We start from the raw sequence: 18,021 nt of genomic DNA on the forward strand, positions 1-18,021 counted from the left end.
GGCTCTGTTTCAAAAAAAAAAAAAAAAAGAATACTTTGTAAAAGCGTAAGTTTAAAAAGGTAGAGAGTTCTAGCCAGGCGTTGTGACGGGCACCTGTAGTCCCAGCTACTCGGGAGGCTGAGGCAAGAGAATCGCTTAAGCCCAGGAGTTGGAGGTTGCCGTGAGCTGTGATGCCACAACACTTTACCGAGAGCCATAAAATGAGACTCTGTCTCTACAAAAAAAAAAAAAAAAAAAGATAGAGAGTTCATTGATGTTATCAGGGAAGAGTCGAAAATATCAATGCAATTGTGGGCTTCTCCTTCACTATTCTTACCACGGCCAGTGTTCAATTGTGGGTGCAAATACCTCTAAGGTACTAAGGCCAGAGGGGAAGAAATTCCCTGGGGAGCAAGCAAGATGACAAAAGGGCCCAGAAATCCCATCATGCGGAATAACTGCTCAAGGGAACAGGCCACTGGGCTGGTTCTCGGGTGGAGCAGAAGGGTCCTCGAATACCTGTCAACCCACAGAAGCATGGCCCAGACAGGGCTTCAGAGGCAGTGAGGCCTGGACGGCTGAGGATGCAGGGAGGTCACCTCCCCACTTGGCCAGGACAGCACATAACTGTGTCTGGGCACCTGATAAAGTGAGAGGTGGTGGGAAATTCAGGTCTTTTCCATCTGGAAAGGCTATACTCTTAAGGAACCCGTCTTCCCCCAAAGGGCTCAGACTGCTGAAAGCAAGAGCTCTCTCTCTCTTTTTTTTTTTTGTAGAGACAGAGTCTCACTTTACGGCCCTTGGTAGAGTGCCGTGGCATCACACAGCTCACAGCAACCTCCAACTCCTGGGCTTAAGCGATTCTCTTGCCTCAGCCTCCCGAGTAGCTGGGACTACAGGCACCCGCCACAACGCCCGGCTATTTTTTGGTTGCAGTTCAGCCGTGGCCGGGTTTGAACCCGCCACCCTCAGTATATGGGGCCGGCGCCTTACCGACTGAGCCACAGGCACCACCCAAGAGCTCTCTCTTTTTAAAAATGAAATCATAGACAGATGATTTTTGATTAAAAAGCTAGAAACACAAAAAACAAATTGTGCTATGTTTATTAGGATAAAACCACTCCAGATACTCACTGCAAGTGCATCAAATAGATGAAAAGGAACAAAAATAGGCATCACTTGGCTCACAAGGTAAATAATATCTCTGTTGGAGGAAAAGAAAGCAGTCAGTGATCTAAAAGTCACATCTGAGAGGAGCAGCACGGAACCACTGCGCTGACCAGCCTGAGACATGGCTCAGTCACTCAAAACAGTACATTCCGTTCTCATCAAGTATACAGTAAAATCCCACTAATGTAAAACTTATTATTATATAGAACTGAGGTTAAAAAGGGACACGGTCTAGCCTGCCACCAGAGGGAAATTCCTCAACTCTGTTTGTGGAGATGTAATGGGATCAAGAAGAGCAAGAAGCAGCTTTTGCCTGTGTGTGGTGCGGGGACGTCCTCTGTGAACGGGAGTCCTGCTTAAGGATGCAGCCGGAGGCCAGGGTTCACAAGGGAAACGCGTGCTCCCCACCCCCCTGAAGTCTGTTGGGGAAAGACCCGCCCAGGAAGGTTTGCAGAAGGGCTGTTGTAGCCTTGAGGAGACACAGCAGAGGCGGAGGTGACCAAAGGCCTGCATGACGGAGCCAGCGCGGACGGGGCACGTGGAACAGGCCACAGTGCCCTCCCTGGGGTACTCAGCTGGAGGTCAGCAGGGCCACCAACTGAGAGCCTGCAGGAGGACCTCTTTGGAATAGACTCGCAGGATGGCAAAGTCACCTAATACGGCCACCGTCCCTACTAGTTAATATGACAATATGCTCCCTTGTTCAGAAATACAAACATTTAACCAATGTGCACCAGATGCTGAGGAAAATCAACAGTACAGGAAAAGAAAACACCCAAATAAACATGCGGACACAAAAGGAAGCACAAGGAGTACAAGAAACACGAGCAAAAAGTATTATTTTTTTAGAGACAACGTTTTACTTTGTTGCCCTCGGTAGAGTGCCATGGTGTCACAGCCCAGCTCCTGGGCTTAGGCGATTCTCCTGCCTCACCCTCCCGAGTAGCTGGGACTACAGGCACTTGCCACAACGCCCCCCTATTTTTTTGTTGCAGTTTGGTGGAGGCCCTCGGTATATGGGGCTGGCACCCTACCCAGTGAGCCACAGGCGCTGCCCCAGCAAAAAATATCTTTAAATTATAATTACTCAGAAACATTCATAAGCTAACAACAGGCAAAGGAATTGGGAAAAGGGTGATTGGAAAAAAATATATAAACACTAGAATGAAACATTAAAGGTCTAAGTAACAAATGAACATGGCTGAAGACTAATTTCAAGGGGGAAGATAAAGCTGTGAAAATATCCCTACATAAAAAGAGCTGGAAGATGAGGGAAAACAGATATGTGAGAGTAATCCTTAAGTCTTGTTATTTATCTAACATGAATTTCCAAAAGAGAAAATGTATGGAAGGATTAAAAAAAAGAAAAGGTTGGCTTAGCACCCATAGCACAGTGATTATGGTGCCACCCACATACATGGGGGTGGGCGGGTTCAAACCCGGCCTGGGCCAGCTAAACAACAATGACAACGGCAACAAAAAATAGCCGGGCATTGTGGCAGGTACCTGTAGTGCCCTGGGACTACTTGGAAGTTGCTATGAGCTGTGACAGCACAGCATTCTACTGAGGGCGACATAGTAAGACTCTATCTCAAAAAAAAAAAAAAAAAAAGAAACAGAAAAAGAAAAAAAGTTAATTTCCCAGAGAGAAAGAAAAATTCAATGTTTCCGATTAAAGGTCTACAAAGTGACAAGCAGAATAGAAGAAAAAAGATTCACCCACACCTAAGCACAGCCAAGGGCAAAAATAAGGTTCAGAAGATTTCTAACAAAAGATTGAGGGGCAACTCAGCACGAAAGCCTCCACCCAGCCACATCACAGAAAACAGCAGTTCAGGAATCAGTCTCTCCACCAGACCACCAGAGTGACCCGAGAACCCAGAATCTGGAGTCCAGCCACAGCTCGCAGTGATGCGACTGGACATGTTCTGGGTTCTGGCATTTCACATGGCAGCCACCTTTCCCATTTCTCAGTTGCATGGCAGGCAGCTGAAGGACGGCCTGGTGCAGCTCTCTAGTGCCAGGTGGGACAATAAGGACTCTGTCCTCTAAAAAGTAAGGTTGTACATCTGATCTACCTGGAAGTTCACTGAGGGTCCGGCACCTGAGGCCCTTTGGGCTGAAGTAGCTTCCCAGGCAGCACCAAAGAATTTAGAAAACCCATAACTTCTTCTATTGGATCAAGGCATTAAAGGAAATTTTTGTCAGGCCATTTGGTCTTTGTAATAATTTGGAAAGGTTACTAAGCAAAGGGACAACTATAGCCACTCCCCCCTCCCCCCCAAAAAAGCAAGGTTTCCGGAGTCAGCTCATCACAAAGTTCAAAATGTCCAGTTCTCGACAAAACATTACAAAGCAAAAAAGACACATGAAAGTATGGCCCTTTCACAGCAGAAAGAGAAACTGTCAGAAACTCACAAATATTGTCAGAATCAAACCAAAGGCTGGCAGTTAAACTGAGGAGCATTTATTCAAGAAAGACAGCTAAATGGTGGTGAGAACAGCAAGCGTTATAGTGTCTTAACTTACCCTAGTATCATGCCCACGCTCCCAGTTCAGCAGCAACCTTGAAAAATAACAGCCTGTGCTTCCAAGACTTGAGGAAGAAAAATGGGCTGAACCTTTGCAAAGCTACATTTCCAAAGAACAGTTAGTATTTCACAGAGAGATCTCTTGTCTGGTGGACCCAGAAGACAAGAGACCCTATCTTCATTTCACCTGATTCACATCTGCCCAGGGCTAAAAGTTGATCTCTGAGAGATGTTTGTTGAAAATTTGTACAGGATAATTTTTTGTTGTTGTTCTCACTATGTCACCCTAGGCTAGGGTGCTATGGCATCATTATAGCTCACAGCAACCTCAAACTCCTGGGCTCAAGTGATCCTCCTGCCTCAGCCTCTAGATTAGCTGGGACTATATGAGTCCACCACAACATCTGGCTAATTGTTTCTTTCTTTCTTTTTTTTTTTTTTGAGACAGAGCCTCACTTTGTCACCCTCAGTAAAATGCCCGGGTATCACAGCTCACAGCAACCTCAAACTCTTAGGCTCAAAGCAATTCTCTTGCCTCAGCCTCCAAGTAGCTGGGACTACAGGCACCTGCCACAACACCTGGCTATTTTTAGAGATGAGGTCTCAAGCTCTGGCTCAGACTGGTCTCAAACATGTGAGCTCAGGCAATCTACCGCCTCGGCCTCCCAGAGTTGTGGGATTACATATCTGAGCCACCATGCCCAGCCCCTGGCTAATTTTTTCTATTTTTAGTAGAAACGAGGTCAAGGGGTCTCACTCCTGCTCCTGATCTTGAACTCCTGACTTCAAGCAATCCCTCCACCTCAGCCTCCCAGGGTGCTTGGGTTACATGGATGAGCCACTGTGCCTGGCAGGGCTAAAGTTTTAACTGCTGCAAGAGACAACAGCGGAGGCAAACGACACACTAACAAAAATGCTTAGTAGGAAAGACTGGGGAATGACATGCCTATAGAGGCTTTTAAAAACTCTGATACATTCCCAGGCATGCAGAAAGCTATACGCATACACAGGACTGTGACATGCTCCAGAAAGACCAGGGAAGGCCTTCAGCACTCACCTGTGGCTGAACCTGAGGCTCTACAAAAACAAAAATTTAAAAGCAAGCTGTAAACTGCCTCACTGAGTGTTGGATATGTTCCCTAAAATGCAGAGTCCCTCAGCAAAGAATGGGGGGTGTCTGAGATCCATGCATTTGAGGAAATCTCTGTGACCACTAGCTAATGACACAGAGACCTTACAGGGCCACACTTGACAAAGAAGACAGACTTTGCAGAATTAGTCACTAATAAACAATAAAAGCCACTAAGCAAATAAGCAGCAACAGTAAAAAAAAAACCAGGGAAAGGGGAGGAGAATCCAATTTCCAGAACTGCCACATACATTACAGTTTTCAAAATGTCCAGTTTTCAAAAATTATAAATCATGCTAAGAAAGAAGGTATAACTCATACAGAGAAGGGGAAAAAGCAATCAATAAAAATAGTCTCTGAGAAAGACATTGGATTTACCAAAAAAGACTTTAATTTGGCTATTTTAAATATGTTGAAAGAGTTAAAGAAAACCTTATCTTAAGAACTAAAGAAAAGTATGAGAATAATGTCTCATCAACTAGATGCTACCAATGCAGAGTTAGAAATTATAAAAATATTTGAAAAAAGAATAGCTGAAAACTTCCCAAAGTTGATAACAGACATAAATCTATATATCAAAAAACCCAGCAAACACCAAGCAAGGTAAACTCGGGGAGGATGCAAGGTCATTTGCTAGGAAGGTGTAGTGGGTTGACAAGGGTAGAGCAGGTTTACTAGGGATTGCAGAGGTGGACGGTGAGATGGCCAGAGAGAGGCTGGACCAGCAGCAATGAGAGTCCAGTGGTGGCTGCTGGTTGTAGTTTCCAGTGGAACCAACATGTCTTCCCTGTTGTGTGACTTTTCCAAAAATGATTAGTTATTGGCACAAACAATGTGCAGCTGGGTTCCTCCAGAGTGGGGCTTTAATATTCGGGAGGGTCAAAGGAATTCAGGTTACTGCCCAGAGAGTTACTAAAACGATAGGCCTAAGCTACATAAGGAAGTAAAGCCAGGAAATGTGGTGATGGAGTGGGGGAAGAGAACAGGACCAGAGCTGTGAACTGATGGAAGCCCATGTAGCTGAAGAACCCTCTTAAACAGACACAGCTGCAAAATCTGGAAGGACCAGAAGTGGAAGAATTGTGTGGGAGATGAAAAGGCCCAAAGCATGCCCATGGCGTATGTAACCGAGGTCAGACAAAGACGATCACCCAGGTGAGGACTAGGGTGCTGGAGTGAAGGGCTGGGGCAGTGGAGGACTGGACTGAGTTCACCAAGGATGCTGGGAGGATGTGGGGGGGAGAAGGGAAGATGGATGAAGGTGCCAGAGTTTTAGAAGAGAAGGAAATGGAGATATAAAGGTATACATTACCTGTGCAGATGCCAGAAGCTACAATGCCTAGTCACTGAAAGAACTAGGCACCAAAAATGAAGAGATGGGTAAAAAAAAATAAGAAAACAAAGCTGGGTGTTGTCGCTTACGCCTGTAATCCCAGCACCTTGAGAGACCAAGATGGGTAGATCTTTTGCACTTGTGAGTTCGAGACCAGACTGAGCAAGAGTGAGACCCCCATCTTTAAAATTGGCCGGGCTTTGTGGCGGGCGCCTATAGTCTCAGCTACTTGGGAGGCTGAGGCAAGAGGATCGCTTCAGTCCAAGAATCTGAGGTTGCTGTGAGCTGTGACACCACAGCACCCTACTGAGGGCGACACAGTGAGACTGTTGCAAAAAGAAAAAAAATTCACTCAAATTCAGCGCTGTGCTTCTCAACTCTGGCTGCACGACAGGTCTTCCTGGGAAGTAAAATGCTACTTGATTCTCAAGATAACAAAAATATGATGAAGAAAGTACAAAACTAAAGGCATTTTCCTAGATGAATACATACTTGTCACTGGTGAACACATAGGCGAGCACATCCTTCAAAGCTGCGAGTAGCAATCCCAGCACAAGTGCACAGACTCCTGGGAAACACAGAAGAAGTGATGGAAATGACGGTTCTCCGAGGACAGCCCCAGCGCTGACTTCTTGTGAAATACTTGTTTCAATGATTTGAGAAATGTAGTAAGGCAAATAGTATTTCTTGTTTAATTATAAATATGTGAATAAATTTATTATTTTTTAGAAAGTGTTTGTGTGTATGTGTGTGCAAACCTTTATTGGTAGGACTATATATGTCCGAAAATAGCCTTTTTGTTTTTTTTAAAGAAACAGAGTCTTGCTCTGCTGCCCAGGCTAGAGTGCAGCACTATCATTATATCATCAAAAGTCACTGCAGCCTCGAAGTCCTAGGCTCAAGTGACCCTCCTGTCTCAGGGTCCCAAGTAGGCGGGGACTACAGACGTGAGCCACTGTGCCCAGCCTGTGAACAGAGTTTCTTCTTATTGTCTATGTAGAGATTGATAAAGGTCAGATGATTCTGACTTCTTTTTCAAGGGAGACTTACATAAAAGACAGTCGATATGGTATCAGTACAATCAGAATCTTTTCTAACTGCTCAGATTGTAGAACATTAGAACTTCCAGAGGTGGCAGAAGTCCAGGAGCACGGAGAACAGGTCACTCAGACTGTGGTCATAAAATAAGATTGTGGATGACAACAATAGCCTTTAAAATTATTTCAATAGCGGCTCGGTGCCCATAGCTCAATGAATAGGGCACCAGCCACATACACCCAGGCTGGTGGGTTCGAGCCCAGCCCTGGCCAGCTAAACAGCAATGACACCTGCAACCAAAAAATAGCTGGGCATTGTGGTGGGCACCTGTAGTCTCAGTTACTTGGGAGTCTGAGGCAAGAGAATCGCTTAAGCCCAAGAATTTGAGGTCACTGTGAGCTGTGATGCCACTGCACTCTACCAAGATAGTGAGACTCTGTCTCAAAAAAAAAAAAAAAAAGAAAAAAAGAAAAAAATTTTCAATAGTACCAGGTATAATATTATTAGTTGGTATGGGTATAATAGAGAAAATCATGACTAAGCTTTATTAACATAGTAAATGAGAAAGAGCAGAAAGAACAGAGGTTTCGGTTGAGTGCACATATGTGACTGCATTCCTAGAGAAACTGCAACAGGGGGAACGGAGCCGCTGCACTCACCAGCACACAGGATGACGGTGGTGCAGGAACACCGAGCCTGTTCGATGTCCCCTGCCCCCAGAGCATTGCCCACTCGGACGCTGGCCGCAACCCCAAAGCCCAGGGGCACCTGAGAATTAACAAGCATAAATTACAATCACAAATCATGAAAATCGGAGCACTGGTACACTGGAGTCCAAGCACATGGAAAACTGCGGCGGACTCAGGACCGTAAGTTTTAGAACTGGCTGTAGGACACCTCATTGCTCAGCTGCCTGATGCCAAATTTCTTCCGGTAAAGAAAAATCACCGCTGCCCTGACTACTTCCTCTGTCAGATACATCCCAGCAGGCCTCATAAGAAAGCTGGACCGGAGGGCAAAACGCCCCTCCCTTACTGGCTGTACACATACTATCAAGACTTAATTTAACCTTAATTCTAGAAAATAAGATTTAACATATAAATATATAATTTGTAAAAATTAAATGAATCAAGTGAAAATAGCACGTAGAACAAGGCCTGGGGCAGAGTAAGAACTCTGTAAACGATGAAATCTGACTCCAAACGTCTCACTGACAGTGGGGCAGATGAAACACTCAGTACATCTGATTATCCAGTAAACTGAAAGATGGCCCTACAAATGCCAAAGCTTTATTTTAATCACTGATAATGAAGCTTCTTTGCCTCTTAAACTGGCCATCTTTCAATCTTCAGGGACATCCTTTACTCGCTATTGTCAACCTATAAAGCAGTGCTGTCCTCGGACAACTTTGGTTTGGGTTCTCCTGTCTGCTTTTAACTATATGTCAATTTAACTTTGCATTCCAACAAGCAGCAGCATCCTCTCAACAGCCTTTGAATTGACCACTGTTTTCAAAACTAACCTAAGTTGACTTAATAAAAATATATATATTCAAGGGTGGCGCCTGTGGCTCAAAGGCTCAAACGGCACCAGCCCCCTATGCCAGAAGTGACAGGTTCAAACACAGCCCCTGCCAAAAACCGCAAAAAAAAAAAAGAAAAAAAAATATATATCAATAATATATATATACATATATATATATATATATAAAATTGTTAAGATTAAGAACTCAAAACATGGAGCGGCGCCTGTGGCTCAGCGAGTAGGGTGCCGGCCCCAGATGCCGAGGGTGGTGGGTTCAAACCCGGCCCCGGCCAAACTGCAACAAAAAAAAAAATAATAGCCGGGCGTTGTGGCGGGCGCCTGTAGTCCCAGCTACTTGGGAGGCTGAGTCTAGAGAATTGCCTAAGCCCAAGGATTTGGAGGTTGCTGTGAGCTGTGTGACGCCATGGCACTCTACTGAGGGCGATAAGGTGAGACTCTGTCTCTACAAAAAAAAAAAAAAGAACTCACAACATGGCTCAGTGCCTGTAACTCAAGAGGCTAAGGTGCCCGGTAATACACCAGAGCTGGCGGGTTCGAATCCAGCCTGGGCCTGCCAAACAATAATGACAACTGAAACAAAAAAATAGCCAGGCGTTGTGGTGGGTGCCTGTAGTCCCAGCCACTTGGGAGGCTAAGGCAAGAGAATCACTTAAGCGCAAGAGTTTGAGGTTGCTGTGAGCTGTGACCGCACAGCACTCTACCCAGTGTGACAGCTTAAGGCTCTGTCTCAAAAACAAAAACAAACAAAAAAACCTTAAAACTCAATAGACTTGACTATATAAAACTTTCTAAGACTTGTGTGCTCCAAGTGTACATAATTAGCTTCCAGTTCAAGATGAATGACTGGCCCCCATGATTAATTCCCTTCTTTCCCAAAACACCCTTAATGGGAAATAAACTTGTCGACAACACTGGGAACAAGAGAGCAGGTCGAGAACAAGAGGAATCACTGTGGTCCTCGGGAGAGCACAGGCAGCCGCAGCCCAGAACATATAGGAAGCAGATCACACCCCCTCTTCTCAGGGGCACCCCGGGCCACGGTGTATACAGTGAGGAGCGGCAGTCAGGGAGATGTAGCAGAGGCACACACAGGACAGCCAGACCCCACTGCCACCCAGGCCTCCCTCAGACTCACGCACCCAGAAAGGCTGCGCTGACCCAGAAAAGCCACGTGTCTGAGCCAAACCCTCTTTGTTGGTCTTAAGGGACAAGTGGAACTTAGGAGACACATGGGACATGGGGGTCAGGGCGGGACAAGGGTGAGGAGGTCAGGCTGCCTGCTGCCTGACCTCCTCACCCATAAACCTTAAAATGAAGATGTCACATGACAGAAGCATACCACCATTGTGCTGGGTCCCCATGGGTCATTCCCATTCAGGGGAGAGGTCTGCAACATTAGTCTCCAAATAACAGAACAGGAAAGACATACTGGCCATTTATTTTATCAATCACTGTACTGACTCATAAGTATAAACAGACTAATAAGATCACTAGAGGTTCAAGGAAAACCAAAACACACATTCCCCAAAAGATCAAGACATACAGACGGCCAATCAATCTCAGAGGAAACAGAACAGACGATTCAAGAACACAAAGGGGGCTCAGTGCCCGTAGCACAGTGGTTACAGCGCCAGCCATAGACACTGAGGGTGGCAGGTTGGAACATGGCCGGGGCCAGCTAAACAACTGTAACCAAAAAACAGCCAGGTGTTGTGGCGGCCGCCTGTAGTCCCAGCTACTTGGGAGGCTGAGATAAGAGAATAGCCCAAGCCCGAGAGCTGGAGTTTGCTGCGAACTGTGATACCACAGCACTCTACCAAGGGCAACAAAGTGAGATTCTGTCTCTAAAAAAAAAAAGAAAAGAACAAGAAAATTGCTGGGCTTTGTGGTGGGCGCCTGTAGTCCTAGCTACTTGGGAGGCTGAGGAGGCAAAAGGATCACTTGAGTCCAAGAGTTTGAGGTTGCTGTAAGCTGTAACACCACCTCACTCTACTGTGGGCAACACAGTGAGACTCTGTCTCAAAAATAAAAAAAGAACACAATGGAGGGCAGTGCCCATAGCTCAGTGTTACAGCACTGGCCATATACACCGAGGCTGGCAGGTTTAAACCCAGCCCTGGCTAGCTAAAAACAATTACAACTGCAACAACAACAAAAAAATAGCTGGGCGTTGTGCCAAGCACCTATAGTCCCAGCTACTTGGGAGGATGAGGCAAGAGAACCACTTAAGCCCAAGATTTGGAGGTTGCTGTGAGCTGTGACACTTCAGCACTCTATAGAGGGTGACTGCTTGAGACTCTGTCTCAAAAAAAAAAAGAACACAAGGATCAGGGGTGTCCAGCCTTTTTAGTTTTCTGCCACACATTGGAAGAATTGTCTTGGGCCACACATTAAATACACAAACACTAACAAAAGATATGCGGTATGAACACCACAGATAAGCAAAACAGTCCTCAAATAAATCACAGGTTGGACACTCCTGGAAAATGTTCAATGTAAAAAAAAGGAAAAGGTTCAATTTTGTATCCTCTAAGATTTAGAAAAGATAATTCAGCATAAAAACAGGTTCTTTTTTTTGGTTTTTGGCCAGGGGTAGGTTTGAACCCGCCACCTCTGGCATATGGGACCGGCGCCCTACTCCTTGAGCCACAGGTGCCGCCCATAAAAACAGGTTCTTATGAAGAAGAGATTAAAAGAGAAAAAGAGTTCTTAGAAATAAAAAATGAATCTGAGGGCGGCGCCTGTGGCTCAGTGAGCAGGGCGCCTGCCCCATATACTGAGGCTGGTGGGTTCAAACCCGCCCCGGCCAAACTGCAACAAAAAAATAGCCAGGCTTTGTGGCGGGCGCCTGTAGTCCCAGCTACTCCGGAGGCTGAGGCAGGAGAATCGCCTAGGCCCAGGAGTTGGAGGTTGCTGTGAGCTGTGTGACACCATGGCACTTTACTGAGGGTGATAAAGTGAAACTCTGTCTCTACCAAAAAAAAAAAAAAAAAAGAACCTGAAAAAAATTTAACAGCAATAGAAGTAAAAAGACAAAGAGATTTTTTAAAAATGTAAAATCCATCAAAAGTAAGGAGATGAATCCAAAAGGCAACCTCTACCTAATAGGAAATTTAAAAAGACGGAATAGAAAAAATTTTATAGAAAAGAAAGAATATTTTTTAAATTTCAGAGTTGAAGAAAAAGGTGTCTTTCCCCCAAGTCTGCAGACTGATATACCACGTACTAAGCAGAAGAAAGGTGCCTCAGAGAAATACATTTTTTTGTGAGATTTTAGGACTATATGGATAAAGAATAATGTTAATACTTTCAAAAAGAAAAACCATGTTGTCTACAAAGAACAGATTTTAATTAGACTTCACGTTAGGAACTCTGAATGCCACACGAGCATAGGGCAAGGCCTTCGAAATTCTGAGGGAAATTATTTTGAACCTAGAATTCTATCCTTGGCCAAATTATTAAACAGATTATTTTTCCCTATTCTAATTTAAGGGAAACATTAACACTCTTTCAAATGCACATGGCTCATGATTCACCTTCCATATAATCTTAGGAACAAGTTATTTGACTAAATACTCAAAAAAATTGTTTAAAGGAATCTAAAAAAGAGGAAGAAATGCGATGAGGAAACCATAGACTTGATTCAGGATGACAATAAAAGAAACTAGAAAGGAACTGTGGAACACGCTAGTCCAGAAAGCAATGGATTCAAATTCATCAAGGAACCAAAAAGCCCTGAGGTATCTGCACAAACAGTGGACTCATACTGAGTGGTATGCGATGGAAGGCCCCAGTAGGATGAGGGGCACGTGCTGTTCTAGCAACAGGAAATGAAGGCTACCGGAAATTCCAGAAAAAGAAGAGCTATACAAGAAAAGGCATAGTCTAAACATGAAGCAAACTAAAATATGATGCAATTTTGGCCAACTGAAGAAAGCAAGAAAAAAACAATCCACGTCATCTTTTAGCTGAAAAAGTCTCTTTGAAGTGGCAGAGTCTTTGACGACCCTTGAGATTGCATTTCCTTCTCATCGGATGCAAGACCATCGCTTGGATCTGTAAACAATCATATTTACAAAGGTCATCATGATATTATAAATGTTGGTTTTTTCAGAAGCCCCTAAAACATGAAAGACATAATTGTCATTATGAAACACAATTCACGTTATAACCTTACAAAATAAACACAGTGACACAGCTGAGAACAACATAACACTGTAAGACCATGACCTCTGGAGCCAGACCCCGGACTCAGACCCTAGCCAATTACTTCCTTGAACTTGGACAAATGATATTCTACAGGCTCCAGTTTCCTAAAGATGTGGGAAACAGAGTGAACGGCTCGTGCAGCGTCGTAATGAGGAGCTCCTGAGATACTGTTTGTACAGTGTCTTGAATAGTGTCTGGTTCCCAGCATGTGGGTAGTTGCTAAAAAAATTAAGAAATTTTGGGGGGGGGCAATGAGGGGGAGAGATGGAAACAAACGTCAAGACACAATGGAGGGGTTGTTATAAAGTCAATAAAGTTGGTGGCTAAGAATGAGAGGTCTATGCTTATTTATTTTTTTTTTTTTAGAGATAGAGTCTCACTCTGTTGCCCTCAGTAGAGTGCCTGTGGCATCACAGCTCACAGCAACTTCCAGCAATTCTCTTGCCTCATCCTCTTAAGAAGCTGGGACTATAGGTACCCGCCACAATGCCTGGCTATTTTTTGTTGCAGTTTGGCCGGCACCGGGTTCGAACCCACCACCCTCAATATATGGGGCCAGTGTCAGGTCTATGCTTATTATTTAAAGTCAGAAGTAATACGACCCCTAAGAGAATTATTAATAGAGTAACAAAAAATACAAGGCAGAGGAAGATGCTATGGAAAGTGAGCTCATCATGCTATGAAAGTATCCCTCATCTTTCTAGCAGAGAGTGAACAGTTACTGGGTAAAGGGTGATAAGAAATGTAGGTTTAAAAGCTCTGGTGGGACAGAAGTGGTTAAAAAGTGGGAAACTGCACTAAAAAGAGGAAGCAAATTTATCTTCAGTTTTGTTACCTTCTGAACTATGTGGTTATGTGCTTAGTATAATTAGCTTTAACAATAAAACATTTTAAAGAATACATACAAATTTAAAAGGAAATGGTGAGAAAAACTTGTCACCGATACAACTGATAGAAAACTAGTAACAATCTTTTAGTTATGAAGAGATCATATAAATTGAAAAAGAATCCGACCACCCCTCAAACTGATTAACAAGTGAAGGACAGGCTGGGCATGGTGGCTCACACCTGTAATTCCAGCACTCTGGGAGGCTGAGGCAATGGATTGCTTGAGCTCAGGAGTTTGAGACCAGCCTGAGCAAGAGTGAGACCCCATCTCTAAAATTAGCTGGATGTTGTGGCAGGCGCCTGTAGTCTCAGTGACTCCGGAGGCTGAGGCAAGAGAATAGCTTAAGCCCAAGAGTTTGAGGTTGCTGTGAGCTGTGACGCCAGAGCACTCTACCAAGGGTGACAAAGTGAGACTGTCTCAAAAAAGAAAAAAAAAAAGACAACTGAGTTTCGTTCGTGTCTTTCGACTCTGCTGAACTTACTCTACTAGAAGTTTTTTTGAGTGTGTGTGTGTGTGTGTGTGTATTCCTTGGGGTTTTCTACAGGAAAAATCATGTCATATACAAATACAGATAGTCTTATTTCTTCCTTTACAATCTGGATGCCTTTTATTTCTTTTTCTTGCCCAAGCTATAATCTCCAGTACAACGCTCATGAGGTTTCTAAAAATTAAGATTCGTTTCTTACTTGGGTTATCTGATGTCAAACATTTCTGAACACTAAATCCCTGCTACCTTCCTATTTTCTCCCTGTAGAATTCCTACTAAATATATAATGATCTATATCTTTCATACATTCCATCTTTCTACATGTTTTTGTTTTATTCTAGGAATTTCCACATATCTACTTGATTTTTCAGTTGTTAATTTGCAGTTTAGCCTACCAAGTATTATAAGTTTCAATGACTATTTTTTCAACTTCTGAGAGTTTTACTTGGTTCTTTTCCAGATACTGCTTTTTGGTTTCAATCTTCCAAACCCCACTTTTTTTTCCCTCTAGAGAAATGGCCTTGCTCTGTCACCCAGGCTAGAGTACAGTGGTGAGATCATGGCTCACTGTAGCCTTGAACTAGAGCACAAGGGATCCTCCCACCTAAACCTCCCAAATAGCTAGGACTACATGTGCACACCAGAGATGGGGTCTTTACTAGGTTGCCCAGGCCAGTCTTGAATTCCTGACCTTAAGCAATCCTCCTGCCCCAGCCTTCCCAAAGTACTGGAATTATAGGTGTGAGCCACCACGCCCTGCCTTAATTCCTTCTTTTATGTGAAATGATTTTAAACAGAACAATTTCTATTCTCTTTCTGATTATGATGTCATTATCTCAAATTCTGAGCTCCAATTTCTGTTAATTTTGCTTGTTAACTCTTACTTATGGTGGATCATTTCTTCATGTTTTGTAATTGTTACTGTAAACTCACCACAAGGAGGGCTTGATTTTTCCATGAGAATAAAGAATTATTGCCTCACTGCCTCTAACAAAAGGGAGGCTGTGGCTAGAAGCAGAAAGCAGTGGCCACCAGGGCCCTGGAGGGAGGATGGGGGTTGTTGAATGGGACAAAGCTTCAGTTTTTCCAGATGAGAAGTTCTGGAGACAGGCTGCACATCAAGGGACATACAGTTCACACTGCTGAACTGGATACTGAAAATGGTTAAGATGGTAAAGTTTGGGGCGGCACCTGTAGCTCAGAGAAGTAGGGCACTGGCCCCATATGCTGGAGGTGGTGGGTTCAAACCCAGCCCCGGTCAAAAACTGCAAGAAAAGAAAAAAAAAAAAAAGGGTGGCACCTGTGGCTCAGTGAGTAGGGCGCCGGCCTCATATACTGAGGGTGGCAGGTTCTAAACCCAGCCCCGGCTGAACTGCAACCAAAAAATAGCCGGGCGTTGTGGCAAGCGCCTGTAATCCCAGCTGCTCGGGAGGCTGAGGCAGGAGAATCGTGGAAGCCCAAGAGCTAGAGGTTGCTGTGAGTCCTGTGACATCATGGCACTCTACTGAAGGCGGTAAAGTGAGACTCTGTCTCTACAAAAAAAAAAAAAAGATGGTAAAATTTGGGTTATGTGTATTTTATTATGATTAAAACTAAAAATTAATCAAGAAAAGAGTATAATTTTACTCAGTTCAAAATAATCACTTCACACTGTATATGAAATCAGGACACTGAACCCTAAATGCATCAATGTACACAGTTATGATTTAATTAAAAAAAACAAAACTAAAAATTTAAAAAACGTCTGAGACAGGTAGAAAAACAGGAGATTTGAACATGAGATACAGTTAGTGGAAAGTGACTTTCATCAAAGCCTGTGGGCACATTCTAGTGTCACCATTTAAAAACAGAAGCAAAACCAGAACCTCCCCTCCCGGGTTGCACGTCCCACCACCGGCCCCCAAACCTCTGCACAGCTCTGGGGTAGCAGCCCGGCAAGTCAGTCTCTGGGCTCTGGCCCCCCAAGGCCCCGCTCCCTGTCACTCCATGAGGTCTCTACTGATTTAAATCCACCCTTACCTTACTTATACCACCTCCCTGTCGCCCCGGGCCCAGGCTCTCCTCCCTTGGAAATACCCTTCCTCCCCGCCGGCTTCCTCCTCCACATTCTCTGGATTTTCTTCCTTCCACACTGGTGTGTCCTTCTGGCTTCACAGGCTGGGGCCTGCTCCCAGGCACTCATTCTTTTTATTTCTAGGTGATTGCATCAGTCTCATTAAAACTTTTTTTCATTTTTAAGATTAAAATGGGCTGGGTGCAGAGGCTCACGCCTGTAATCCTAGCACTCTGGGAGGCCGAGGTTGGTGGATTGCTTGGGTTCAGGAATTCAAGACCAGCCTGAGCCAAAGCAGGACCCTCGTCTTTACTAAAAATAGAAAAACTATTCTATTCTAAAACTGGGCGCGGTGCCATATGCCAGTAGTCCCAGCTTCTAGGGAGGCTGAGGCAGGAGGCTCACCTGACCCTAGGAGTTCGAGGTTGCTGTGAGGTAGGCTGATGCCTCGGCACTCTACTCAGGCCAACAGAGGGAGACTCTGTCTCAAAAAAAAAGTGGGCCTCTATAGTTCCAGCTACTCAGGAGGCAGAGACAGGAAGATCGCTTGAGCCCAGGAGTTTAAGTCCAGCCTGGGCAACAGAGGGTAGAACCCATCTCTAAGGAAAATAAAAATTGACAACAACAACCACCACCAAGTACATATATATATAAAATCAATACGTGGAAACCAAAAGTGGCCTAACACTTCACTGCTCAGATGGCTTCTGTGTTCTTAAAAAAAAAAAACCCAAGAACGGAGAAGCAAGAATCCAATGTACTTAATACTAAATTTAAGACGCAGAGGATCTAACAGATGCTCACATAAGAAAAAACTCAAATCAATTCAAGGTGGGGAGCAGGGAAAGAGGAAAAAGGTGGAAGGAGGGGGATGGGGTGCTTAAAGGACACGAGGGCATCTGGCACACCTCTTTGGGGTAGGACACAATTATAAGGGGAACTTTACCTAACAAATGCAAACACTGTAATCTAATTCTCTGTATTCTCAAATTAACCTGAAACAATAAAGAAAAACAAGCAACAAACAAAAGGAAAGGAACATCCCAATCAAAGGTTAACAGGCATCACCACCACAGGGGGCTCACCCAGAATCTGGAGTCTCTGCGGCCCTTCCATTTACTGCCTCACATTCCACAGTCAAACCCTACCCAGGGCCTGTCTATTCAGCCTCTACCCAGGACTGCTTCCTCCCCTTTCTCATCCCCCACCAGGGGCCTCCTCACTGCTCACCAGGACCATTCCCACTGCCTCTGTCCACCCTCCCTGCTCCCATCCGTTACCTGTGTTCTTCCCAGCCCACTGCCCTGCGAGCTGCCTCCAACCTCCCAGTTCCCCTCCTCCTCCTCCTCACTGGCCCCTCACCTCCGCTGCACCAGGTGCTGTCCCGTCGCGGAGCCTTGGCCCGGGCTCTACGCCGTCAGCTCCTTTCACCCTTCAAGTCTCAGCTTAAATAGCAACACAGAAAGATGATCCTTGACTGCCCTATCTGGGCGCGGTGGCTCCTACCCATAACCACAGCTACTTGGGAGGCTGTGGGAGGATCCCGCAAGGCCAGGAGTTAAGACCTCCTGGGCAATACAGCAAGATCCCCATTTCAAAATGAATAAATAAATGATTAAAAGGCATCCATCCATCTCTGTTTTGACCCATCCCAGACC

The 18,021-nt window shown here is 44.7% G+C and overlaps 1 protein-coding gene across 1 annotated transcript in view; it reads right to left on the reverse strand.

Moving 5' to 3' along the window:
- LOC128569907 (multidrug and toxin extrusion protein 2-like) overlaps window positions 1–18,021 on the reverse strand; it is a 59,320-nt gene that overhangs the window by 15,474 nt on the left and 25,825 nt on the right. Inside the window, exons 11-13 of the mRNA XM_053568601.1 lie at window positions 7,840–7,948; window positions 6,635–6,710; window positions 1,114–1,183 (exon numbers count right to left, since the gene is read on the reverse strand). Coding sequence (XP_053424576.1) covers window positions 1,114–1,183; window positions 6,635–6,710; window positions 7,840–7,948 — 255 coding nt within the window. The remainder of the gene's footprint in view (window positions 1–1,113; window positions 1,184–6,634; window positions 6,711–7,839; window positions 7,949–18,021) is intronic.

Source organism: Nycticebus coucang, chromosome 18 (assembly GCF_027406575.1).
Source record: "Nycticebus coucang isolate mNycCou1 chromosome 18, mNycCou1.pri, whole genome shotgun sequence".
In the NCBI taxonomy this organism is placed as follows: Eukaryota; Metazoa; Chordata; class Mammalia; order Primates; family Lorisidae; genus Nycticebus; species Nycticebus coucang.